Here is a 14,243-nt window from a genome sequence, read left to right on the forward strand (position 1 = left end):
CCTCTCCAGAGCTCCCTCTCTCTTCCCATTAAGCTCTGGCAGATCCGCACCTACAGTGCCTGGTCCCGCCAGATGGTGCTGCGGGAGAGCGTTTCCCATCACAGACCTCCAGAAAAACAAGGCTGGGATTCAGTTGAACAAGAGAGATGAGAAATTTTTCAAAGCAGTTTCCTCTCGTTGCATTGAAGCAGAAAGTCTCGTGCTGCGTCTTCTCACTTTCTATGGCTAAAGCACATTATTTTCTTGTAGCTCATTCTCTCCAGTTAAGGTTTGTCTCTACTACTGCACTAATTTTGGTGGCTCTGGCACATCTCCTCCCCTGTATACCCAGAAATCTTTCTTAGTAGAGTTTGGCGGGTTTTTTTTTTTTTCCAAATCACGATGAAGGGCACTACAGTGTCCAAGCTTAAGCTCAGGCTCTGTTTTTCTTTACCACCACCACATACGAACATTTCGCAAAGAGAATGCAGGTTAAATCACTCAAAGTCTGCAAATCCCTGCCGTGACTAAACATGTCACCTCCTTTGCTTTTTTAAGATGATGGTGACTGATGTATGATGTACCAAGATTACTGTTGCTCGATTACCACAACACAAACACAAAGTAAGAGACCACTCCACCCCAACGGGCTTGTGTTCTCATTAGGGCAAGGGCAGGGAGGAGAAACAGGTACAAAGAGGTGAGGTAACTTGCCCAAGGTGACAGAAGTCAGCAGTAGCATTGGGTGTAAAACCCAGATCCTCTGAAAAGAAGGCGAGAGCCCTCTTGTTTCCAGAACAAATTTCTGTAGTCACCAGAAATTAACTGGATTTAATTCTGGTGAAAATACGGGATAAGAAAACCCCAAAGGCTTTTGCCTATCCCCAGAACAACCATAATGGCAGAGAGCTTCCACCACACTGCTTTATCAGCTTCCAACATACTGCATTGTGAGCAAGAATCTTCCTCTCAAGGATTAACAAACTTTAACCCACCTTCTCTGGGTGATATTAGTTCCTCCTCTGTGACTAACAAGAGACCTGTGTCTGTAGAGGATTTTGTGGAACGGTCAGGCCTGTTGGAACTGGTCAGAGGTCACCAATGCATCTCACAGTGGCTTTGAATCAGATATCAGCTGGATTCACTTCCAACATAAATCTGAGGGGGGAAATTCTGTAATATTCTCACCTATTAATCTCTTCTCCTATTCCTGAGCTGAACAGTCTCCGTAATTTCCAATAATATAAAAGACTGACCCTACAAAGCGGTAAAGACCAAACTACAAAAACTGAGGCAGCCCTCATCTGTTGGTGGGCAGAACACCTTGCTAAGAAGGCAGATTATCAGTCACTGATCTGGGCATCTGCAGACCACTGGTGCCTGAATGATTTACTGTACTTGCTTCTTCCTCAGCTCATCTTTGTACTCAATTCAGTTACAGTCAGTAAAGTCACTGAGATTGCAAGGAAGCAAATCCATTTTCATGTCCACTTAGATTTGCATTCAGGAAGTCTGATTGACAGCCAGATCGTAGTACATGACAAAACGCACTTCACAGTCTGCACTGGAACCATGTAAATAGTAATTGCAGCTACAGAAGTTCACCTGAGAAAAACTAGGGGACCCTACAACCTGAAAGGTATCTTAAAATACAAACTTCAGAGAATAAATTAGGGTTTTTTGGTAGTGTTGCAGGATTTAAGAATCCTTACTACACGTCAGCAGTTTAAAACGTGAGGCAGCTATTTCCATAACACAACCAGCCTGCTTTCCCAGGTGGAAGCACCTCATCCTGACCTAGTTCAGATTTCATCCAGTACGTCTGGCAAAGCTCTCTGGAAATACAATTCCCTTCAATATGTGTGAGAGAAAGCATCCTGCTACTCTTAATCCTTTTACTGCCATGGACCACCACGGTATTCTCACATTCTGTTGTGAATATCGGTGCTCTACAGCACACCACCAGGTTGGCTTTTCCTTCACATTCTGGGCTTTGCTGTACCCAAAGACTAGGACATCCAGGCGAGTTATGAGAATGCACACGCAGACAGCCTGCAAACCTCCCTCCTCCTACTCCTCTGCCAGTGGTTGGTGTTCATGCAGGTGTTTAATTGTGTGTCTAATTGTGCAGCTTCACACATGAGACCTCATCATGATTGTTCCCATTCAACCCAGATCAAACAGACAAAAAGCACTTTGAACAGCACCAGTTAACAATACCAAGCGGTGTCAATTAGAAATTGTTTCAAAAGAGGACAGAAGCGAAGCAGGCTTTGAGTAAAGCTTATAGCAGAATGGGTCGCTTGTCGGTTCATTACCTCTCCAAGACTCTGTCTCTCCTGTCTGTCCTCGTAGGCGGAAGTGTAGAATGGCTCATAAGTAATTAGGTCTGGACGTTCAATGTCATAAATGGCCTTGACTTTGGGAATGGCTGCTAAATCCTTGTAATCAAGGATCTCATTGTCTACTTTTGCCTGAAGGTCAAAGACAGAAGATAAATTAACTTACACAAATGTACTAGCAATTTCTGTTTACACAATTTATGATTTTTGTGTATTTGTTGTCACACTGTTGCTATGGAAAACCCTTTTTGGCAGTCTACATGCCAAGTGATTGCTTCTTGTTCTTCTCCAGTAGGTCTCCTCTGCAAAAGCACACAATGTTTTCTCAGTTTAAAAAAGAAAGAACACTGTATATATCGGTCTAATACGAAAATTTCTCAGTCGCATTTGTGAGCTGGAAACTTCAGCTCTGCAAATGATTCAGTTTGTGGCCTCAGGCAAGTATTTTCACCTTTCTGCTCTTGTTTTCCCATATGTAAAATGTGTGATAACATCAATTTAGTTTGTAGATTACAGAGATTATGAGAGGATTCCATGCAGAAGACCATGGACAGAGAGGCAATTTATAACTGTGCACACAAGAGGAAATACAACTTATTACAAGGAAATAAAAAGGCAAGCGGGACCATTTGTCAGGACTGTGTATTGAAACTTCTAACTGAAACTATTATACTGCACTCATCACTCCATCCACACCCAAGCTTCTAACGCATATGTTGCTTACTAACTGCATACTACACAGTACTAACATTGACTATTTTCTCAACTAAAACCTCAAGGAGCTCTAACTAGTTAAAAAAATGGAAGTAGGAAATCAGTTCCAAAGACAGCTGAACCTATTGAAAGAGGCAAGACACAGCCAGAAAGAGGCCTTACATATAGTTTAGATAGCTAATACCTTTCCTCACTTAAAAGAAGACTTGTTAAAAAATCATCATATATTCTTACCTACCTTACAGAAATACGTTTGATGATTAAAACTGAAAAGGAATATTCAAAATGGTTTTCAACTCTTCTACTAGATATTTTGTTTATTCACTGCAGGCTGCACAAGGAAATGAGGCTGATCTGTTTCTACTCACATTCAGTTCCACTCTTCCTGAGTGCTAGCACATAGTATTTTCAGATTAAAGTGCATTTGCCTTCCCCAACTCTCCTAACAACTGCTGGTCTTGGTGGCTCTTAAGCAGTGCCGAAAATTAGAAACAATACAAAACATTTTTTGATAGAGAAGTAAGGTTTGAAATAGTTCACTTCCTAAAAATAGCCTCAAATCTGTTCAGCTTTGACTCACCAGATACAACAACATACCTTAAGCCAATTTAACCCATAAAATACATAGGTATATTAATGTATGTTATTTCTGTAATATTCTCTGCATTTTCAGCACTGTTTAGTAAAAGAAGGATGCTTAATACCATTTTTGTTCTCAAACAAAAACCAAATTCCCTTCCACAATCAAAACATCTGGCTTCTGAATCGGAAGGTGCTGTATCAGCTGGGCTTCCTTCAGTGTGGCTGACCCTCCTACCCACGTTCTGCAACAGCAGACCTCCCAAGTACTGCATATCGAGGTGCACAGATCTCCTCACCCAGCCCCCAACAAAGTCCAGTGACCTGTCTGCCTTCTGTCCCTCTTCACATCACCAAGCGACTTCAAGAGATTTACTGTATCTTTCTAAGGGAAATGTGACCTGGAAAAGGCCTGCCCTGCTCTTGAAATTCTGTGGTTATAAAAACCATGTCTGTCATACCAAGAATGTCAACAATTTAACCACTAGAATGAAGGTATTAGCATCAGTATAGAAGTAATTTATTTCAGCATGGAGTATTTCACGTGCAAGCAAGGGATCAGCAGCTTATGCATCTGAAGAAATACTTACATAGATAGTGTGGCCTGGAGAACCAGGTATACTGGAACCTGGTCTGGAATAAATGCTTTCTGATGATGTTCTTGTAGGCTAAAAAACAAAAAGTAATTTTTCAGAGCAACCTGAAGCCATCCACAATGGTAATTTTGGCTTTAAGTGAAGAAATCTGCATACATCTTGAAATTAACTGAATTTAGGAAAAAATGTCAACATAAATGCAAGCATTCTGGCAAATTTCATGATCTTGTGAGGCAGGTGGGCTCTTTTTTTTTTTTTCGGTAGGGGAAGGAGTGCTGTGAGAGGGGAAGGAAGTTTTCTAAATCATACAATGTAAAAGACTGACAACACTAACGAACAAACCCAAACAACATCTGCCAGAGACACTGCAAGGAGCCATACAAAGTGCAATCCAGGACAGTCCTGCCGGTCTTTTTATCAAAACGTTAGTTCGCAAACAGGCAGAGCTGTCAGCAGTTCAGCACACAAAACTGCTGAAAAGAGCACAGCACATACGTTGTCACTTTCCAGACGTTGATGTTCCATCACTGGATTTCCATTCTGAATACAGAACTAAATTCAGTCCTCCTAAGTAGAAGGACCAGAAATCCTTGGCTTGGAGCTGTTCCCTACATCTGCAGCACAATCTAGATGCAGCATGAAAGCTAAACTGTTGACTGAAATTCCATGATTCCCCATACTGCAAAAGTCCTGACATTTAATGACAGTGTCCAGCAAACTGACCTTCATGACAACAGTCACACCCCTACAGAGCACGTGCTGTTAAACATTTAGTGGATTTTCTAACACTTCACCAGTACTAAACAGACACTGATTCCCTCGGGGAAGTTTTGTGAGAGGAGACAACTTGTCATGGAGATGTGGGGATCCTGAAAACCTGACAAAATTGAAAACCATCTACTTAACCAAAAAATCATCCAGGCTGTTGTGGCACATGCAGCAGACACACAAAGGTAGTCAACGATACCCCACATCCACCTGAGAAACCATAAACAATTTTTCCCCCCTAACTGACTGCAAAGAACCAAATCCCACCACAAAGCAACGCATCAGCAGGTGACTCTGATGACACTAGTGCAGTGGGATGCTTCAGTGTCACTGAAAATTAAATCTTGGTAAATAGTCCCTACCTCATCAGCTTGTGACACTGAAGTAAGCAAACTTCAGGCACACAGTGAAGAGCAACAAGGCTTAACAGCCTGGGTCGCTGATTTTTCTTAGTAAATATCCGGAGTGAACACAAGGCTGCTGGACCTTTCTTATCTCTTGGCGTGTATTTCCTGAAAGGATCCTTCAACAGACCCCAGAGTCTTTCTGCCTTTTATTTCGTAGCCAGGAAAGCTATCAGAACCATCCATATAAAAAATGCTGAAGGCTAGTTGTGGATTATACAGCAGGCTTTCTCTGACTTCATTTGTGGAAATGAAATCACCACCTTCAGGGAGAGTCCGGGGAATAAAAGGCTTTGAATACGTTCCACCAAAAAAAGTGAAGATTCAGATTAAACAGAGAGCAGATGTGGCCGTGGACTGACACAGGCACAAATCCTCTCCAGAGCATGTCTGACAACACTTTCTCAGCTGGACCTTTATGTGTTTCTTTCCTTTTCTGTCTGTAGCAGCAAATTTCTACATCTCAGAGGGGAACAGAAATTTCTGAGCTGCTCTTAAGCTCCTCCCATGATGCAAACAAAGAAAAAAAAATACCAACCACTTGTTATATGAAAATGTTCAAGATTTGAACTGGAAAATCTGGCTGTTGTTGAGAAACACTTTATTCCCCCTTCCATTCTGCCATTTCACCCCGCTGTCTGTCTGAGCAGAGACACATGTAACATGTTGCTGCAGTTGCCATGGAAAACAATTGTTTTCATTACAACACAGGGAACAGTACTAAGTACTTGAGGTACTGTTAGGGGTGTCCCTGTTACCTTTGGCTTTTGGCAGATATGCTTTAATAGTTTTTTCTGCTCAATTCTCCCTCTTGTAGGAAAACAAGAGTTAGAGGCAGTTATGGCTTCTTCCCACCTGGCGTGGGTTGGTCTTCTCTCTGCATCTTTCATAATCATTCCAGAAAAGAAGAAATTCTCAGCCCTGGGTCCATCTCCTATTCTCATCTCTTAAGAGTCACTGCTAAAAACCTTTTCAGCAAAGGAAAATCCACTTGCATTTATCACTTCAGTGAATTTATTAAATAAATTTAGACACCTGGAGGGAGATAGTCTCAGCCACATTCTGCTAACAACTTTCTTAGGTGCTCTTAGGCCCACAGTATGGAAGCAGTTGTCAGATGGACTGTCCAATTGCAGCACCTGTTCTTCATTTCTCCATTGTGTTTCTGCTCCAAGTTCCTCGTTACCATCCCCTTAACACAGCCATGAGCCAGATATGACACCCTTTAAAACCCATGTTATATTTTCTGTAATTCTTCCTGCATACATCAATTTTACCTTCAGTCTGTTGCAAAGCTCCACGTTCCCTGGAGAGGACGCCATCTTGCCAGCCACTGCCTGAGCACACATCGTTCCTCTCCTGAGGGGCTTAATCCAAGCAGACCTGGAACTCTGTGGCTCCTCTACTCGCTCCCAGTCCCTTATCTTGCTTAAGCTGACAACATACCTACCCCTGAAGACAGTCCATGAAGAACAAGACTTCTACATCTGCTCTCAACCTTCCTGCCTCACTTTGCCCCGTTTCTTGTTTTGAATCACACCGGCTGTTTCCATCACAGATGGCCAACTATTTCCTACTCTGCTGCTTCCCATATGGTCTGGAACCCTTCACAGCTTTGCACTTTCCCGTAAAGAAAATTGCATTGCACTTAAAAACACTTGTGCTGCTTGCCTTAACAAACATACTCTAAAGATTCCTTGATATAAGCTGTTCCTCTGGCATACTTCAGTTGCTATGGTTGGCTCCTCTCCTAAGAGCCCTATAATAGCTCCCGACTGAAAATCTGTGATGGGGTATGGCTTTTATTACATCATACATTACATCTTCATTAGCAGTTGAGAATCCCTGACCCTGTGTACCACTGTTGTGATTTTGTATCTTAAACAGGTGGCAAGAGACACACTGGAGGTCAAATCCTCTATTGATGTAACTCTGCAATGGGGTGTAAATTCTGCCTTAGAGGAGAGCTGACCAGAGAACAGGTGAAATGGAAACAGCAGCCATCCCTGATTTAACCTTTAACCTTCAGTGGAGATATCATGTGAGCATCTCTGGCATGCATTATTGGAAGACGACAGGTACACGAATAAATGGAAACATCCTTTAATATGAATGCAGTAATTTAGAGGTATTTCCTTCCATCATGATAGTCCTGTGACACTTGTTCTATACTCCTGGCAACAAAGCACGTAAGTTAAGCTGCCTTACTTCTTCTACAAACAGATCTGGAACACTCTTTATATGATTGTTCTTCTTGAAGGATTCTAGTAGAGCTTTTCATCAGTCATCTTTGTGCAGAGATATTTAAAGCAAATTTCTATGAAGAACTACAACGAATCTTTTTTTCTTTTCTAATGGTGCATGGCCTTTCTCCACATTTTCTGACAGTAGAAGTCATCTCTTTTTTTCTTTCCTCTTCCACCCAAACAGATGTAACAGTAGTAAATATATCAATGTGGGATGTCTGTACCTAATACAGGAAGTCTATGAAGTATATGAAAAAAATCAATAGAAATTCAGTCAATAGAAATTAATGCATATCATTAAAGGAGCCTAAGGAAAGAACCAGATCACAAAGCATCTAAAGTAACTGCAAGACTTGTCAATATTTCCCACTTTATCACAGACTTCTTATTTTTATGTTCTTGGTCTTCATTCCAAGCATGTGTCTTCAATACAAAAGTTCTTTACCAATTTCATTTGCAGACTGGCAGAGGTAACACGGTCCTGCTCATCCTATTAGGTTCACTGTGAATTTCAATGTGCAATTATCATACCACCCATGCATAAGCCCCAAATTGATTAACTTGTTATTTTAATATTACTCTGCAAAGCTTAAGCTGTTCATACGCATTTACCTCAGTTTGTCATGTCATCATGCATGGCACATCATCTAAAATAAATAACTTCTTAAAAAAAAAAAAGATCCACGTTAGAGCCATCCACATCATCCAGATGCTGCTACAATGTGGTGGCTCTGGCTTTCTCAAGTGCAGATGTTCAGAATCATGCTCTATAAAAACTTACAAGTGCAGGCAACCAGATCACAACTGATCCCAAGAACATCTGGCCAAACAGATGCACTATTGTTTAACAAAGGCATCGTCGGCATTATTTACAGTACCTGCCTTAGTTTTTTGATAGAGTTCATTATGCAAGGCGGGGATAATAGCTGCAGAGGAATGAATATGTTTGCACTTAATAACATTTAACATTATAGCTTAAGCAAATCCTCTAAACCTCAGAAGCTACTTTAAGTGCAGCATGTTTATAAATAAACTAATAGAAGATTAGGACGTAATATATTCTAGCAGGCAGACACAACTTTGCAACAGGAAGGAATCTGGCTTTCTCAGTCCAACATTTGCTACTCTGGCTACCTTCTTCATCAACTGCAAGGCTGTACAGTTATTCAGGACTTGGAACCAGGGTTCATTAAACACAGGCTTCCTACGGATTTCAGTAACTTTCAGTGGCCGTGTACAAGCCCAGTAAAGCACCTCAGTGTTACAGCATTCATCATGTCTATCTGTTAGTTCAGCTGTACTCTTCTCCTTACTAGAGTGTTTCCTTCAAATGCACGCATTTGGTATTTCTCTGCCTAAAAAATCTACACTATGTACATATTAAGACAGATCTAGTGAACAGGTTTAGCTCAAACTCACACAGACACACATATTAATAGGTTACAACTAGTTTTTCTTTCCTTTCTAGACACAAAGGCCAGAGAGGAGAATGAATTTTCAGCACATGATCACTGAAGGCAGGTTGCTACCAAACTCTTTTACAAGACTACTCATGCAAACGTAGCCTTCATCAACTTTAAGTGGAAAGTAGAACAAAATAAAGTGGGAAGAACAAAACATACTGAATTCAACAGCAAACTTCTCAGCGAATTCACAGGATTTCACCCTACAATTCTCAATCTACAGTTTTTATGTAGATTCAAGCCTTTGGCCCATCTTTACAGCAACAGCAATGATAGTATATTTGTGTCTGCTCTGCAGATGAATACTTGAAGTCAAAATTTGCCTTGCATTACACTTTGTATAATCATCATGTACATCTAAACAAATTTAATACTGACCAAATTTACACAAGAGGATATTCATCTGAGCCTAAGCTCTTTGTATCCTGCACAGTCTACAAAGCAAGAAAGAGAACATACCTTTATTTTGACATGGGCAGCTCCTATTTTGCCTTGTGTGTTTTTCTAATACATTGGATAGGATTTATTTTTTCAGTCCTAAGGTTCCTGGAGTTCAACACTGGAAACTCAGACTGGTGCATGCTAAGCTGAATGCAAAAAGCCACTACACTGGCCTAAAGGGTGAGAGAAATGGCCCTGCAGTTTGCTGTTCTCTGACTCCCAACATTTGATTCCATAAAGCCTAGGACTGCAGAGACACTGCCTTCCTGAGAAGCATGGATAACACATCTTTGTAGCTGTATTTTCTTGATGTGTATTTCTGTAGCTAACACAGAGAGCAGTGTTCAGGAGTGGTTAATGCATTGCAACATCCTAAGCGAAGTGACTAAAGCACAGTGCAGGACAAAGGGCGCAGGGCTTGCATTAACCCCCACTGAATCACAGCATGGGATTCCACCATGTAACTCTATGCTGCAGACGGCCTCCAGCACCAATCTCCTGCCCCGACAGATGATATGACCATGCCTACTTTGCAATTAGAGATGTGGAGGCAGCACGAGCAGACACAGCAGAAATCCAGTGGCACGGACTCTGTCAGCGTGTCTGCCCACCCCTAGCCCCTGCTAAGTCCACACCAGCACATTCTTACTTCATGAAAGCTACCTCGTGTGCCTGCACGCAGTACAGCCACACGTTCCTCGTTGACACAACTGATAAGTAAGCACTGCCCTGAAGGAGAAGAAATGGAAGTGGGTGGTGTTTGTAGGTGCACGGCAAACTCAAGGAAGCCTGAAAATACAAAGTCCACAACCAAGCGGACAGGGAGGACCTCTCAAATCGGATGTGGATGCACCCTGCATTAGAGAGGGGCAAATGCTCTCTGGCAGCGCATAGAACATGTCCAAACCTGGAATTTCATGAATATTTTCTCAACTACAGTATCCACGTGTAGTTGGTCAATACATATAAAAAAGGAACCGATTTAACTGATGGCATTTTTTTTCCTAAAAAGCACAAGCCATTGTTCATTAAAAACTTTCTTTTTAACCATCACTTTAATGCCAGATGCTTTTCACCATTTTCATTCATACTTGCACTCTGATTTTTTGGTTTGGAAGAAAAACTTCCTGTAATGCTGGAAGAACAATACTACAGCCCCCCAAATCTCATCTGAATCTAAAAATTAATTGCAAGCATTTCATTAAACAAAATAAAAACTGTGAGAATTAACAAACAACACTGCACCACGTGATGCAAAATACAGCGTCAGTGCCCATGGTGGCAAGTGATAGCAGGGAAGCTGTGTGGCAGAAGTAGTAGCAAGCACAGCAAATGACAATAATGAAGAATCTTCTCAGTAAAGAAGGCCATTATCGACACTATGAAAACACAACAGCAAACCTCTGCAGAGCGTGGCCTGCGTAGAACCAGACTCTTTGGATAAAAGAACTCAGATGAGGAATGCTGTCATGAAACACAAAAAGGAAAAAAATGAGTGAAAAGGAAAGCAGTTTCCCCAGCTCAGTGGTTAAGCTTTTTTCAATGAAGTTACTAGTATCTATTTGCTAGATAATAATTTGTGCGTTATAGAATCTGTTACTTACTGATCCCCGCAGAATCACGAACAGCCAGACAGTTGTAAAAAAAAAAAACCCTAAGCAATGCATATTTTTGTAACATACACATAGTTGCTTTATTTTCTGCTTCTTTTGGCTTTGTAACCCTCCACAGATATCCAGTGGGGGGAAGATCTACAGCAACTATTGTTTTTATGAACTCCCTCTCGGATCTTGACCAGCTAGAACGCTGATTAGTTTATATCACAATTCAGTTACTGAGAGAAAACAGAACTTGCCAAAAACTTCTGAAGTGACTTTGAGGACAAAAGGGCTTTTTGTTGTGTTTTGCTCTACAGGGAAAGGAAACCCAGTAGACCAAACAGGCCATGTCACTGGCTTTTTGCAGAACCACCAGAAAATCTAGGCCTGACCCTGAAAGTGGCTATATCATCCATTTGTCAGCTCCCAAACCAGACTCCGATTCTCACATCAGGTCTAAATGTACGTCATAAGAAACCAAAAGTCAATCAAAGTACAGTCGTAATTTCGTGGTGACATGTTCAAATAGCACTTAGTTCCCCCTGTTTCATTTGTTTCTGTACCTACCTATTTGGCTACTGCCTTCGAGTCAGCAGAATGAAACGTGTGTCAAAGTCACCAATGTGAACTCAAACTGATTCTAAAATAAGGTGTCTGCCTTTGCAGTGGAATAGATAGTGACAATCTGTGATGTAGAGTTGAAGCTAAAAAATCTCCATCCCTCCAGCTAGCTTCAGTACAGCGCATTTGTCAATGCCTTTTAAAGACATATTAAACCTCTGCATAGAGGCTCTCATCCAGGAACAAGGCGGCCTTGGCGAGCTGTGCCATAACATTTCTTAGATGTTCCCTCAATATGCATTCTTTTCGCTTCACTTCATTTTCCTGCAAGAACTCACCTAGGCAAAGTCTTGCAGGTGGATGAATTAATTTACTTCACTCACTTCAATTAAAATTAGCTGAGGGGGAAGAAGACTGACATGCTTGAATGTGTGACAGAAAAAAGGAAAATACTTGAAGAGGACTTCGGCCACTTCCAAATAATAGTTCTGCATTATCAGTACAGCCCACACTAACATGAACTCTGCTCAACAAAACTTTATCTGCACATTAGCTACGATCATAGTAAATTCTTTGCAGGGGATGTTTTACGGATCAGTGTACCTGACTAAATTCTAAAGAACGTGGCTTCCTGTGAATGAGCCACACATAGAACACAGCCCACAGGATATCCTACGTCTCTTCAGGCCAGTACCTCATAGTTTCCTTGCCTAAGAGACATTTAATTCATATATAGTCTCTAATATTCATATCCAGAAAAACTATCAAAGTTCAAAGGACCAGCTGAGACATCAAAACCACTAAATTGTCCAGAAGATTAATTAGTGAATATGGGCTTAGAATTGCCTGGTGCATGCAAAAAGCCAGGCTCCAGCATTTATCAGTGCAGCTTTATTGCCATCAACAATTTGATCCAGAAAGTTTGTCTGGATATGCTGAGGTGACTCCAAGGGTAACTGCAGTTCTTCTTTGTATTCAGCTTAGGATCACTCTAGGCTGCAGCTTATTTGGATGGCAAAGGAAGAAGAGTCCATATTATCTAAATGCTGTAAATAACCACACAGAACAGGGTATAACTATAGAGCAATTACACAGATGTGCAAAAATACTAAAATATATTGTAGCGTTTGCCCTGCTCACATTTTCTCCTTAAGAGTCTCTCTCACAGTAATTGAGATACAAAATGAAGCATCTTAGAGACTTTGCCACGTCTGTCTGTCAGTAAATGATCTTTAAGGCAGTGTACTGAGACAGGTATGTGAAGGTGGTGAGCCTAAAAATCAGAGCGATACCTCTAAAGTGCGTCCACTGTTTATTCTGCCACAGTCGCGACAGCTACGCAGAAAAACCATGGAAAAAGTCACTCTTCTAAAAACAACATTCTGTTACTGTGTGCGCAAAATATCGGGTGTGTCATTGCCACGAATTCAGCTTACCCGTAGCTTATCTTCAGTCTTAGTGGATTGCTTACAGTCGGGATGCCAGACAGTGGAACCTGAGGGAGGAAAAAAAAGCCATCTTTATTCAGAGTAAAGCAGATGACTCCTGGTCATGACAAGTAAGTTATTAAAGAGAATCCCAAAACTGCATCAGACGGTGAATCTGTATGAACTTTGCAAGTAATTCACATTCAGTTCCAGGTCATGGGAAATACAAATGGAAAAAAAAATATTCAGATCCTTGGCCCATCTACAGCAGTGTCTTCCTGCGGCTGCCAAAGCACTTTGCACACGTTCTTAATTAAAACTCAAGCAGCCTCAAGCAGCAAGGGAGTCAGCCAGCACCAGCTGGAGAAACTGAAACACAGAGGGTTCTGCTGGGCAGGACTGAGGGTAAGAGCAAAAGAACTGGGCCATGGTTACCTGGTCTGTTCTCCTCTTCTGTAATGCACCACACGTGAAAAGAAAGTTCGGATTATAAGTCCGTTAACACTGGGAGAGTCCTATGACTTCCTTGAGCAATAGGTGTCATATTCACAGTTACTGTAAAATATTACTCAGATCACCTCTCCCCTGCGATTACGCAAAATGCAACAGGAAAAGCAAAATTAGAAAACTCACAACATAGCAGAGTCAGGGCTGTATCTCACCCACTGCACTAAGCTAGAGAGGCCAGTATAGCACAGGGGGTGCAAAGCAGTATGTGAAAGAGCCTCTCCCTAGATCACAGCACGCGCATCGTTTCTACCCCTTGCTCTGCTAGGTCAGCGGCATGGGTTGCACCGGTGTTTCCACATGGCATGTTCCAGCTACACATCCTACTATAAAAGGCATAGTCTCTGCTGTTCGTGTCCCAAAACATGGGTTTCTCTTCTTACGCTGTAAAAATGTAAATATCTGGCTGTCCCCAAGGGCTGAGCAGTGTCAGGGGCAAGGGGCTCTGTCATCCCATTTCAGTTCTCCACTGGAACACAGCGTAAACCGTGGTCACTGCTGGGAGCTGCTGGCAGGTATTACCAATCTGAAATGGAGCAGAAGCTAATGCTGATTTTTAACACTGACTGCAGCTGCGGTCAAATTCAAACTCCACTCCAGTCACCGCAAAGCCAATAC

At 41.7% G+C, this 14,243-nt stretch overlaps 1 protein-coding gene across 4 annotated transcripts in view; it reads right to left on the reverse strand.

Moving 5' to 3' along the window:
- Positions 1-14,243, reverse strand: part of ABLIM1 (actin binding LIM protein 1) — a 213,833-nt gene that overhangs the window by 37,701 nt on the left and 161,889 nt on the right. For all 4 annotated transcript variants that reach the window (XM_075423804.1, XM_075423803.1, XM_075423801.1 and 1 more), the window contains 3 exons: positions 13,128-13,186; positions 4,205-4,282; positions 2,298-2,453 (listed from right to left, as the gene is read on the reverse strand). In XM_075423804.1, coding sequence (XP_075279919.1) covers positions 2,298-2,453; positions 4,205-4,282; positions 13,128-13,186 — 293 coding nt within the window. The remainder of the gene's footprint in view (positions 1-2,297; positions 2,454-4,204; positions 4,283-13,127; positions 13,187-14,243) is intronic.

This window comes from Opisthocomus hoazin, chromosome 6 (genome assembly GCF_030867145.1).
Source record: "Opisthocomus hoazin isolate bOpiHoa1 chromosome 6, bOpiHoa1.hap1, whole genome shotgun sequence".
NCBI classification, from domain to species: Eukaryota; Metazoa; Chordata; class Aves; order Opisthocomiformes; family Opisthocomidae; genus Opisthocomus; species Opisthocomus hoazin.